This window comes from Geotrypetes seraphini, chromosome 19, assembly GCF_902459505.1.
Source record: "Geotrypetes seraphini chromosome 19, aGeoSer1.1, whole genome shotgun sequence".
NCBI classification, from domain to species: Eukaryota; Metazoa; Chordata; class Amphibia; order Gymnophiona; family Dermophiidae; genus Geotrypetes; species Geotrypetes seraphini.
This window is the reverse complement of record NC_047102.1, coordinates 26014948-26028273: the sequence shown is the minus strand read 5'-3', so window position 1 is coordinate 26028273 and position 13326 is coordinate 26014948. Positions and strand designations below refer to the sequence as shown.

General features: G+C 42.2%; 1 protein-coding gene across 4 annotated transcripts in view; it reads right to left on the bottom strand.

The window, feature by feature from the left end:
* Positions 1-12815, bottom strand: part of ABCC8 (ATP binding cassette subfamily C member 8) — a 200634-nt gene extending 187819 nt beyond the window's left edge. For all 4 annotated transcript variants that reach the window (XR_004537595.1, XM_033928351.1, XM_033928352.1 and 1 more), the window contains exons 1-2: positions 12522-12815; positions 464-605 (exon numbers count right to left, since the gene is read on the bottom strand). Coding sequence is in view for 3 of the 4 variants with exons in the window: in XM_033928351.1 (XP_033784242.1) it covers positions 464-605; positions 12522-12669 (290 nt within the window). In the remaining variant the exon portion in view is untranslated. The remainder of the gene's footprint in view (positions 1-463; positions 606-12521) is intronic.
* Between the last annotated feature and the right edge of the window lie 511 nt (positions 12816-13326).

The window sequence follows — 13326 nt, the reverse complement described above, 5'->3', positions numbered from 1 at the left end:
GTTCACTGAGTGGCAAAGCTTGAGCACTACTGATCTCAGGGCTGGATGGTTTACAGACTATCTGGTTTTGTTGAAATGTGAATCTATTTTAAGACATAAAAATGGAACAGACGAGTAGATTTTAATGTGCTTAGTTACCATCATTTGCAGCCATACTTTTGTATGGTATAAACATCAGACAAATGCATATCACCAAATGTAGCCACCTCCAGTAAGTATAGGAGTCATCTATATTTTCCCATTGGAAAACTGTGACTAATGAGGTTATGATTGTCATTCTGCTGCAAGCACTGTTGGCAAAGTTCACAGGATTTCCTGGCAAGCTTCTGTGCTTTAATCACCATGAACAGAGATCGCATTAGCACACTTACTGGTTAAGATCAAATATTATGCTAAGTTTAAGTGTGTATGTTCAACCCCTTAAAATAGCCACTGTTATCTTCGAAATTATGCTTCCACTTACCCATCTGACACTATTCCCTCTGCAATTTCACACACCAGCACAAACAAAAGGACGAAAGTGAAGATCCAGCGTAAGTTATGTCCCGGAAAGTGCAGCCAGGTGCTGTGATGTATGTGAACTTTGGAACTTTGACTTCCCCATCCTAGATTTTAAAAGAAGTTCTATGAAAAATATATACATGCATGCCAAGCAAAAAACATTTTACCCCCATATCTTCAGTTTGGTTTAAGTATGAGAAATGCATCACAGGCTCATTAAAAAATTCTGTATCAGAGGACAATAACAATGCAGTTTGTGTTTCTTGAGTCATATTTCAAGTGAGCTAGACAACCTGTCCTGAAGGACCATCAGCCAGATGGGTTTTCAAGATTTCCTTAATGAATATGCATCAATAAAAAACAATGAAAGATATCCTATACCTGCTAATGCTGATTTATAAAAACTTTGTGAATAATCAGCGCAGGCATCCGAGTGTTTAGTTGTGAAGCATATCACACATATTGGAGACAATTGTGTTCAGAAGTTGAGAACGAGGAGGACTTTTCCCATTGTTTGTTGATTAGTGTTCTATTGTAAGAGAACACCCCTGTACCCCAATCACAGCCTTGAATTTCTTTTCAAAAGATGTAGCCTTAAATGCTTTGTAATCCTCTTATGTTGACAAAAAAAGCATCTTCTGTTAATCAGTTCTGTCTACTGTCTTCACAAGAATCAAGAACATGGAAAGTCTCTCTCTCAACACCAGTCTGTGTTTCATGAAAGAGCATCTTCAGGAGTAGAGAACCAAACGGGAGATTCTCAGGAACAAACTTAACCTTCCTATAATATAAGATTAACTTTAATTACTCAAATCTAGTTCAATTCTCTTTAAATATATTTAGAATATCATTGGGTATATGTAGAATTGGGTGTATGTATTTATGAGTAGTAGCAATGATTGTAGTGTGTTAATTATTTAATAAATATAAGTATATTAAATTTTCACTATTTAAAATTTTGTGAATGCTTTGTAGATTGTTATTGATACTTATGACTCTTTTTTTAATGAATTCTTGAAATAGGAGGCTGTATATTTATGTAATACCCTAATTGAGCTTTGTGCGTACTATTTGTGCTTCAATATCAAAGGTGCATAATGCTATCAATCTTAATAACGACAGGAACCAGCACTTATCTTAAACTTTTTCAGCTGGTTCTTCTGTCATGTGTACTCGTAGCCTTGTTCCTGGCCCAACGGGACCCATTTCACCAAGCTACTGGCTTCTTCAGGGGTCTACATTCATGCTGTGGGAACAAATGAACACCATCCTCTCTCCAGGAAAGTTTCTGCCTGAGCACTTTATTTCTGCTTTGCCTGCTTTTTTCCAGCATAGATTCTCTCTGGAACAGAGGTAAAGGAATCAGCTTCTCTCCACAGCGTTCTGTCTCTCCGATACTTATGACACTTTTTTAATGAATTCTTGAAATAGGAGGCTGTATATTTATGTAATACCCTAATTGGTTTTTATTGATGCATATTCATTAGGGATACGGTACAGGGATTCAAGCAGGGATTGGATGGATTCCTGAGGGATAGAGGGATCGTGGGGTACTGAGTAAACCAACCTGGTCGTGCATGTGCAAGACCGGAGGGCTAGGACTTCGATAGGAGGGCAGAACTTAAATGGGAAACCAAGGTGGCAGGGGAGCCCCTTCTGATGACTCAGACAGGCCTTGACCTGTTTTTGGCCACCGCGGGAGCGGACTGCTGGGCAGGATGGACCTGTGGTCTGACCCGGCAGAGGCACTGCTTATGTTCTTATATCTTGAAAACCCATCTGGCTGCATACACATTACGTTTTTAATATTATTTGTGACCTAATACTTCATTCATAAGGACTGCTGAGGCAGACTTTTCAGCTGAAACACGGCCTGTATCGAGTTGTTTGAATGTATAATGAGTTATATGAATGTTCTATTTATAATGGTTGATATTAAAGTGCGGTTGGTTTGAAGACCTGGCATTCTCTGCTCTTTTTTGGATCCTTTGGTGTCTGTGTAGAGATTGGCATTCTCCTTTGTCTGGTGAGCTAAATTTAGAGCAACATTTTCTGAATCCCACCCTATATGTATTATATTCATAAGGGATATACTGAAAACCAGTTAAAGAATTGCTTCTTTGGTACAACAACTGGTGTGTATTGCCAAACGCTTCTCTCGGCCCTAGGCTGTCAGATTTCCAGAAATTATGTAGAAGCTACACTGTAGAGAATGAAACGGTGACAAAATTCATCACCATTCCTGTCCCCGCAGATAACCGTGGGAAACCATCTCCATGTCATTCTTTAAGGAGAGAGGGAAAAATCAAAGTATGAATGGGCCTATTTAAAGATGCTTATGATGCTATGGCCTTTAACTGAACAACCCCTCCTAATGTACTTTACATTTTTTGTTCTATCCTATCACAATTCGTGCTACCCCTGAAATTTTAAAAATTTATATTTATTTTCTTTCTACTTTGTACACCGCTTAGAAATTTTTAAGTAGCATATCAAATTTTAAATAAACTTGAAAACTTGGCACAACCATTGACCCTCAAACCTTGCATTAAAGGAATGCTGGTGTAGAAGGACTGAGGCTAAGAAACACAACAGAATGACACGAGATGGTTTCCCGCTGTTATTCGCAAAAATGGGGACACATTCTGTCCCTGTGCCATTCTTTAAGGAGAGAGGGAAGAATCAGGGTATGAATGGGCATAGTTACTGACCCTCAAGTCTTGCATTGAAGAATGCTGGTGTAGAAGGACTGTGGTTAAGACATACACTACATAATGACTTTGGATGGTTTCCCTTGGTTATCCGTGGGGATGGGAATGGTGATGAATTTTGTCACCATGTCATTCTCTACTACACCGTATTACCAAACAAAAGGGAAAGACCACCGAGTCCCACAAACACAAGAGACTTCCAGAAAACAATAGGCAAGTGGAACTGATCTAGATGAGCTTGCTTTATTGAACAGTCCAAACAAAGTCAAAATCCTTCACAGCCAAAGTCGACGGTACAATCCAATGCAACCAACATGGGTTGAAAAACCAGAATCCAACACAGTCCACGTTTTGGCTACATCAAGCCTTCCTCGGGGGTCCTGAAGAGATGTACCAGAATTTATATACGGGTGAAAAACAAAATTTTGGCGCTTAAGACATCTAAATCCGCTAGTTGGTTGCATTGGGTTGCACCACAAACGTTCACTGTGACGGATTTTGACTTGGTTTGGACTGTTCAATAAAGCAAGCTCATCCAGATCATCAGGTCCATATATCTGTTCATTTCTGCTAAGCTGTTTAAGACATAGCAATGACAGAAACAATTGCCTAAAATTCTCCTGATACACTTTGCTACTTATACTGAGGGGCATATTTACTAGCGTGGGTTACTCATAATTGGGGTTAATAATAAAGTGAAACATTTTGGTCCCCTTTTATCAAGCCACATTAGGAGGGGGGGGGTTCATCAGCTGCTGTGGTAAAAGCTCCGACGCTCATAGGAATTCTATGAGCGTTGGAGCTTTTAACGCAGCGGCCAGCGATTACAAAAATTCTAATGAGGCTTGATAAAAGGCCTGTAATGATCTTATTCTATCACTAGGTAGCAGAGGGTGCTGGATCTCTTGTGCAGAAACTACAGCTCCCAGAATGCACTGGCCTCAGCAGTCCTGCCAAGTCACAGGGGCTGTCCTCAGGCAAGGAGGAGAATATATGCATGAGCCTGGGATCAGTTCAGAGAGGTCCCTGAGAGAGAACTCCTGATTTTTCCCTAGATATCAGCTGAGGGCAGAGCTATGGGAAAAGCACTGATGCCTGTTCTGCTTGGCTGAGGAAAGCCAAGCTAATTTTCTGTAAAGTATGAGGCAAACTAAAAAGACTAAAAAGTGTTTTGTTCATACAAGACTGTGTTGTGTCTTAACCTCTCCCCTCCAGCGCATGTGCTTCCTTATCACAGGGCTTTTATTAGTTACTAGGTCTCATTGCACATAGAGGGACGTGGTAAAAATAACATTTTTTTTTTTTTAACAGTAGCATGTTGGAGGAGTGTGTGGCACAGTGGAAAGAGCTACAGCCTCAGCACCCTGAGGTTGTGGGTTCAAAACCTGCACTGCTTCCTGTGACCCTGGGCAAGTCACTTAATCCTCCACTGCTCCAGGTACAGTTGATAAACTGTAAGCCTACCAGGACAGATAGGGGAAATGCTTTAAGAACCTGTATGTAAACCACTTTGTGTGTGGTTGTAAAACTACAAAAAGGCAGTATACAAGTCCCAATCCCTTTCCGATAACAACACTCTTTAGGACTAAATCTTTGTTTTTCCATACTATCCATCACTGAAATCTTCTCACTTACCAATGCATTTGGCCTACAGCCTGGCTGCCCTGAGTAGGCCCACTTTCACTATCAGAAGCTAAGCACGGTTAGGCCTGGCTAGCACCTGGATGGCAGACTGCCTGGGAGACTGAGGGGCCCCGTGCTGGGCAGCAACAACATATGGAACCACACACAGGGGAAGACAATGGCAAACTACTCCTGTATTCTGCCACAAAACATCACAGGTAGATTCCTTACTGTGCATGCTGCCATGAGCCAATCAGTGGCCACCTCAGTGGCATGATCCATCCATCAATGCATTTAGCAGAACCTTAAAAATCTATGGCCTTCTGAAGTGCTGCCCTCCTATAGGCAGAACTACATTATTAGAATAAAATCTAGCTTTTACAGTACTATATATAGTCTGGTATTCTGCTAGAATCTAGTTACAGAAGAAAGGAGAAAAAAAAACTTCAGATGCAGTATGCATTTTTTTATTCCTGTAATCCAATGCAGAAACCTTTGAAAACTGTGTAGTGCATGGAAGCAGTTCATGCTTACCTTTGCTAAAGGGCACTGCTGTATTAACTACAGCACACCAATTATTCAGACTATTTATGGCAATCATTTGAATGATGAGAACTTGAGTCTTAAGAAATGAAGGAATAATTTTTTAAGAGCAATACTTCAGAGAAGTATTCCTTCCACATTTTTTTTTTGTTAACATGAATATCCTCCACCATATCTAAAGCATAAACACCTTTTTCCCAGCAGAAGCATTTCCAGGTATTCTAAGACAGAGCCCATGTAACTCAAGTCTATAGGACCTCAGACTAGAGAATGACACGGTGGCTGTTACCCGTAGGTAACCCGCCAAAACGGCGAGGGGGGGAAAAGTGCTCAGTGTGGGGACAAGGCTATCCACTGCCCTGTGGAGCGGTGAATGGCCTTGTCCCCACAGTTAAGGGAAGGAACATGCACAGTCACCAATCGCGCGGCCCCCTCCCTCTTTCCTACCTACCCGACTCTATCTCCCGCCCTCCCCTTTACGTTCGCGTTGCATTTTGAGTAACTTTCACAAAGCGGTCGGAGCCTGCAAGCAGTAGCGTGCGTGTGGGCGGAAACTTCTCCTCTGATGCAACTTTGCATCAGAAGAGAAGGGAGATAGATAGATAGATAGATAAGATTTGGGTAGGTAGAAAGGAGGGAGGGGGCAGCGCGAGGTGTGCCGAAGGGCGGTGAGGTGGCGAGAGGAAGGGTGGTGGAGGAAAGGAACAGACGCTGAAAGGACATGAAGAAGACAGAGTGGGAAGAAGGACGCTGAAGGGACATGGGGAAGACAGAGTGGGGAGAAGATGCTGGAAGGGAAAAAGACAGAGATGCCAGACTATGGGGGGAGCCGAGGGAAGAAGATGGGTGCCAGACCAATTGGGGGGGGGGGGTGAAGGGAGAAGCACAGTAACAGAGCAAATGGAAGATGCAAAGAGAAGACAGACAGTGGATGGAAGGAATTGAATGAGATGAGGGAAGCAGAAACCAGACAACAAAGGTAGAACAAAAAATTTCTATTTATATATTTTTTTGCTTTAGGATAAAGTAGTATATTAGTTGTATTTATAAAAAATTATAAACAAAGCCCTGCCAGCTGAACATCTCTTTCTCTAGTTCAGCAGCCAGAACTTTGATTTATAAGGAAGGAATAAGCTAAAAATTGCAGTACTGAGGCTTGTATGGATGCTGCGGGGACAAATTTTTTTCCCCCGTGTCAGTCTCTACCTCTGACCCTATGATTTTGATAAGTAGCCTCAATAAACATGAGCAGCCCCCTTTTCCTACCTCCAACTCTCATATGATCCTACAAATAAACGACTTGAAAATGTGCATACCAGAAACATTTTTAAAGGCAATCTTCATGGAGTGCTTGCCTTTGAAAATGAGCTTGCAGGCAATACCAATTTTCCTACTGTGCACCATCCACATAGGTAAACTGACTGGAAGAGTCAAGGGAGCAGTACCATACAGGTTGATTCCTATAAGATCAGTGATGTGTTGCCAGTTTCCTGTCAAAGGGCTATTATTAACTTTGTTCTACTTGGGGATATATTTGTTTCATAGAATAGAATTATTTACTATTCTATCACTTCCCTCCATACAACAAAAATAATAATGATAATATCACATAAAACAAACAACATGGTTTAATCAAGGCATTCTTTGAAATTTTTAAAATATTTTACTGGATCAGCATATGAATTGTCTATAAATATTTTATAAGAGCTTTAGAAATAATATAAATCCCTTTTTCAGATATCATATCAGAAACATTATTCACATCTGAACAAGGGAGGAGTCTGTATAATATTGATAGCTTACACATGTACAATATTTTTAGTTAATACATTCATCTTGTAAAAGTGATCACAACCTGAAAAGAATCTAGGAGCTATACAGCCACTAGAACACTGTACCTACATACGCAAATCCCTAAAATGAAAATAATTCATTTTTCCATCTTTGCTGTCTTAGGGGTATTTTATTTTTAATTATGTTAACCCCCCTCCTCCTACCCACTTTTTTAGTTTTCATTCCTACCTCTACCACAGCGGTCTCAAACTCAAACCTTTGCAGGGCCACATTTTGGATTTGTAGGTACTTGGAGGGCCTCAGAAAAAAATAGTTAATGTCTTATTAAAGAAATGACAACTTAGCATGAGGTAAGTACCTACAAATCCAAAATGTGGATTATCTGAAATTATCAGAAGCAATTAAGGAACTATAGTTTATAAATCTTTCCTTAATTGCTTCTGATAATTTCAGCTATACACAGCTGAAAGCAGTGCAACATGCAGAAAGTGAAAAAATATCAAAGTATCAACTGTAATAGACAAGATTTTGGACCAATTATTTTGAGGCCCTTGGTATTATAAAGAATGATTCCTTATGGAAAACTTGTGCCTTAAGTGTCCGGTGGCCGCAACTGCCTTCAGCTCTCACCTTCTGCACTGCCTCCAATGGTTACCTTACGTTCTTCACTGCTATAACCTCACGCAAACGCTTTCCTGCGTCTGTACACGATTGTGAGGTGGGGGTGGAGAGGACAATTGCGTACAGACGCATGAAAGCGCTTGAGTGAGGTTGCAGCAGTGCAGCGAGCAACGTTCCAGACGCGACCGCACAAGTTTTCCATAAAGAATCATTCTTTATAATACCGAGGGGGGCCTCAAAACAGTACCTGGCGGGCCGCATGTGGCCCCCCCGGGCCACGAGTTTGAGACCACTGCTCTACCACCTCTGGATTACGGCCACACATTCCCTCCATCGGCACCTCCGACTCTTTCATTGTCTTTACTTTACCCATTTTTATATTCCACCTATGCCAATTATAAGCCCAGGTGGAAGATTTTATCAAAGAGAAACCTTTGTTGAAAGTTTAATTCCTTATTTTGGTTTACTTTTGGAGGATGATGTATAATATATATAATAGCCATTTGCCTGTTCCTAGAAAGTAGATAGAAAGATTTGCTTTGATGTTTTATTTGTACTGGCGATCAGCTTTAATGTGGACTAGGATACGGTTGAATTAGTTTTCTTATATTATGTTAATTCCCATTTGGGAATTTACATTTTGTATTTTGTATTTTTTTTCTGTGTTCATTCATGTATGTTTGTTACAGAGATATTGTAATGAATAATCCAATAAATAAAGGAAAAAAAATAAAAAAAAATAAGCGCAAAGCAGATTACAGTAGTTAAAACAGGAACAATTCATTCTGAAATATAACAGATACAATCTAAGAAATAAAAGCAATCTAAAAATTACATTTTAGAGAGATTCAATTAGAGATCAAATATTTTTGAAGCAAAATAGTCTTAATTGCTTTATGGAATTGAACATATGAAGGGGTGCTAAGAAGCCCAACCTACTTACTAAATTCTTGGATAGGTGCCTATTGCCCAATTAATTTTTTTAAAGCAATTATTGAGCCTAATAAAGGTGTTTTGACAATTAAGCTAGGTGCCTAACTTTAGGCACCCTTTATAGAATCAGCCTCAATGTGCCAAGTGTGTTGAACTTAGGGGTGAATACGTGGAATAACTTGCAAGTTTCAAGGCCCCATGTCATTCCCTTCTTGGTTGGGCTGAGAACTTTTCAACACCCCCTCGTAATTATGTATTTGTATCCTTGTCTCTGCTTTCTTTCACAATCACCCTGCCTCTCCAGTCAGTGGCATAGCCATCCACCCAATATCGTGGCACCCTTGTTAAGGCTGGAAGGGGTCCCTAACCCTCACCAGCTGAAAAGGTCCGGCTCCAGCAGTTCAGAACACTCTTGTACTCGCTATGGACTGCTGCTGCATTAGTTACCCTCCCCCATCCTCGTGCATGCTCAGTTTTTGTGGCTGCACAGGAGGAGAAGGAGGTAGATCAGCTTGGCAACAGCCCATTGACAGTGCCACTGGCTGCAGCGAGTTTGAAAGCATTCTGGGCTCCAGAAACAGGGCCTCTTCAGCTGGTGGGGCTTGGGGATCCCTGCCAGTTTTGGGGTTTAATGAATTTGAGGTCACGGCAGGGGGGTGGGGATATGAATAGCGTGTGCCCATCCACTTTGGGCTCAGGCCCACCCAAATTAGCATGTCTGGCTATGCCACTTCTTGCAACTATGTTTAACATCCACAGACTCACATATTTTAGATTAGAACATTCTTATATACCACAACGTCCTCGCGGTTCTATGCGGTTCACAGATCAAGAAGTACTAACAATATAATAGATCATCATGAATTAATCATGATATTTACCAAAAAGCAACCACTGGAAGGGCAAAAACAAAACAAAATATTTGCACCCTTAGTGACTATGGAAAGAACATGGATGCTAAAGCTCAAGCTGTATTTTCCCTGCTCAAAAGATCATGAAGCAATGTGTCAGAAATTGCCTGATGATAGTGCTGTTATGCCCCTGTATTCTGCTGCCACATTCGTTCACACAACATCTCCCTCCAATATTTAATCACACACACACAAACACTTTCCCCAGTCACAGGCCTTTCACACCTGGCAAGAAGAACCTTAGGGAAGAAAAAAAAAATGTGGAACAGCTGAAGTTTGTGTTGCTAACAGGAAAATGGTGGAAGGAAAGGTAAACAGTATTTATCCTCCCTTTAAGAATTAATCTCTACTAATCACTCCTTCTCCTCATCTTGTCTTGATGATAACAAGGCAGGGAGGACAACCCCTTACGCACAGAGGGCCACATGAATGTCAGTACTACCCTACTCGGCCAAAACATTACGTAATATCAAACCTGGAAATGCACAGAGCTCCACAGATCTTCTGGGATAAATAAATAAGTAAACATTTAACTAAAACCCACAACAAAGGTGACAATATTTGTGCAATACAGTTCTTAAAATTGCCAAAACTCTGGTTAATGATGTAACTGTGTCTATTTCCCCTGCCGTAAGAAAAACGAGAGGAGGGCTGGAGATGACAGCTCTGTGGGTGCTTAAGTACATAGGAGTCGACTCTGTGGGTGCTGTAGGTGATTGAACACCCTCCAATATTGAATATACTACTTGACTGTGTCCAGGGAGGGGTCATTTTCATTGGGTTTAGCATCCCCCAGTAATTATGAAAAGTTGGCTTCTCTGCTTGAGCACCCCCCAATATTGAGCAAACTCCTTTTATTGTTACCAGGGAACATTTGCATGTGTGAGTTTAGAACTCGAAAAACACACAAAGCTAGGGTCAGACCAAGAACTTTCCTGCACAGAAGTGTAGAAAATAGAACACTCTTTTATTGGCAAAACACTGACAGATTTTTAAAAAAGATCCAAAATGGGGCTGGTTTGGTGGATAACTGCCTACTTCAGGGGTCACAAATACTCTTTCAGTCTGCATCCAATAGCACCCATCAGTGGCCTAGTAATGGTAGGAGGAGCCCAGGGCAGTGGCCTCCCCCGTCCTCCTCTCCGCACCCCTGCTCCTTCCACCTCCTCACTCCTTCCTGCCCCTACTTGCGCTCTCCTTCTCCCCCCTGAACATCTAAACCTTCACCAGCACAAGTAGCATCTTCAGCATGCTCCATGCACCAGCGTTGGATTTCCCTCTGATATCACTTTCTGGCCCCATACCCATGGAAGTTATTCAGAGGGGAACGAGGGCTGCAGGAGAGGTTACTCATGCTAGTGAAGATCTAGAGATATGGGGTGGGGGGAGGAACGGTATGAAAAGGGTGAGGTGGAGAAGTGCTGCCATCCTCACCGACACAGCCCCTGGGGTGGTCTGCCTCCTGCCCCCTCCCCTCCCCTCCCCCCCCCCTTACTATGCCACTGGCACTCATAGGTGCTACAGAGATAGGAAAAGGGATTGGGACTTGTATACCACCTTTCTGTAGTTTCTGCAACCACACTCAAAGTGGTTTTACATACAGGCACTTTGAGAATTTTCTCTATCTGTCCTGGTGGCCTCACAGTCTGTCTAAAAAATTCTAACTGTCCATTTCAGGGCCAGTACTGCAAAAGCGTGGGAAAACAATGAACCCCCCCCCCCCCCCCAATAATTTAAAAAAGTTGGCTCCTATATATATATTTAAAAAAGACCCTGTTGTTCTCTACTCCAGAGGCTTCTCTTGTGTATTTCCCCCTTGTCATGTGGTGCCTTTTGCTGGGGGATAGAATTGTTTAAAACTAACATAATATAATAATAACAATAATAATTTATTTCTTATATACCACTATACCGTGAAGTTCGAAGCGGTTTACAATAAAGATACATTTTGACAGTACATGGGATACACCAAACAGATGATTACGTTCTGAAAACTCAGCTTTACTGAAGACGAACGTAAACCCAAGGGGTTGTTGAGACTGGCAAAATGACTTTGTGCTGTGCAGGAGTTTAAAAAAATGGAACTCCCTTGTGGGTCAAATAAGAGAAACTGTCATGTAAGGGGTATGTTCAGGAAATTACTTAAGACACAGCTTTCTTCTGGTTAATAATTGCCTTTTGTGGCAAAGCTGATGAATTGTTCACCATCATTTTTTTTTTTGTTCAATATTTTTATTATTTTATAGTATGTTAAAGTTGTTATATAACACTATATATATATATTTTTTTTAAATCAAAGTTTTTAGTTTGTAATAATGTTTGAACATGGTTTCTTAGGATTATTTTTATGTCATGATTCTGGTTTTAAATTATGCATGTGGCTTTGTGAACCGTTTAGTTATAAACGGTGTAGAATTTTTTTTTTTTTAAATAAATAGGTTATAGATAGTAGAGCCAGTAGGGGCTCCTCTACCAGGAGGGGATGGATCAGGGAGCAGAAGAGCTGCCAGATGATGGCCTGGAGCAAGAAGTAAAGGGCTAGAAACAGCTGGGGATGAAACTTGAAGGTTCCCATCTTCTAATACAACAGAGATCATTACTATATTACAAAAGAAGCATCTTATGTGGCATATATTTGCTCTCAGTGCCTGACCTTAGAAAATAGTCCTCCTCGGTAAGGGGGGGACTGCGGAAAAAATACTGAAGGAAATGCCACACAATTTTTTATTTTTTTTTAAGAAATATACATTCAGGAAGCTGTAATCTGCATTCTGCTCATTATGCAAAAGCCACATGTAGCCCTCTAGACCTTTCCATGATCCTCTCGTGCCGTTTCACATCACCTGTGTTGCCAGCGCCGAAAAGCCGCATTGCAAGGACTTACCTATAAATAATATAGGGAAGGTTATAAATAGCAGGAACACATGGGGCACCACATTGAGAGCGTCCACGAAGCAGCCGTTGTTCAGCACTCCGTGGTCCACGTTGTACGCGGCCGAGTTGTTGTCGTCCCCGCAGAAAGCCAAGGGCATGGTTGAGCCGGGCTCGAGACGCGCGGGCAACGTCTAGCTGGGGAAAGAGCGCGAAGCGGCATCGTTCCCCGGGAGCTCCATGAGCGCGCGCGCGAGCCGCCTGCCGAGCCTCTGGACTCGCCTTCCTTCGCCTCAGCACTTTGATTAAAAAAAAAAAAAAAAAAAAGAGAGAGAGAGGAGGGGGGCTGCGCTTGGGAGGCGGAGGGAGGGAGCGCGCGCGAGCGAGGCACGTGCTGCCGGGTTCCAGGGTGCTCGGCGATCTTCCCTGAGAGGGCGCGCGCCCCCGCTCGACAGCCCGGCTCGGGGGAGGGCCCCTGCAGGCGGGGGCTGGCGAGACTCCTCCCTCGCGGCGCCCAGGACGAGTAGGGCGGCGGTTCCTGTGCCGGAGGCGCACCTGCCCACTGGACCCTCCAGCCAGACTGCTTTTCTACGGTAGATTCTATAATAAATACGCATGAGGTAGATTTGGCATGCGCGGGAGCGCTTACATGCAACTTTAGCTTAGGCCGTGTTGACTTTGGAAAATCGGACTGGCCGCGTCTCCTGGAGAGAAGAAGCAATGCAGTAGCAGGGGTTGGAAAACACCACGAAAGAGATGCCAGAGAAATGGAATTAGGAAAAGGGGGACAAGTGCCTTCAAACTGACATCAATGATCC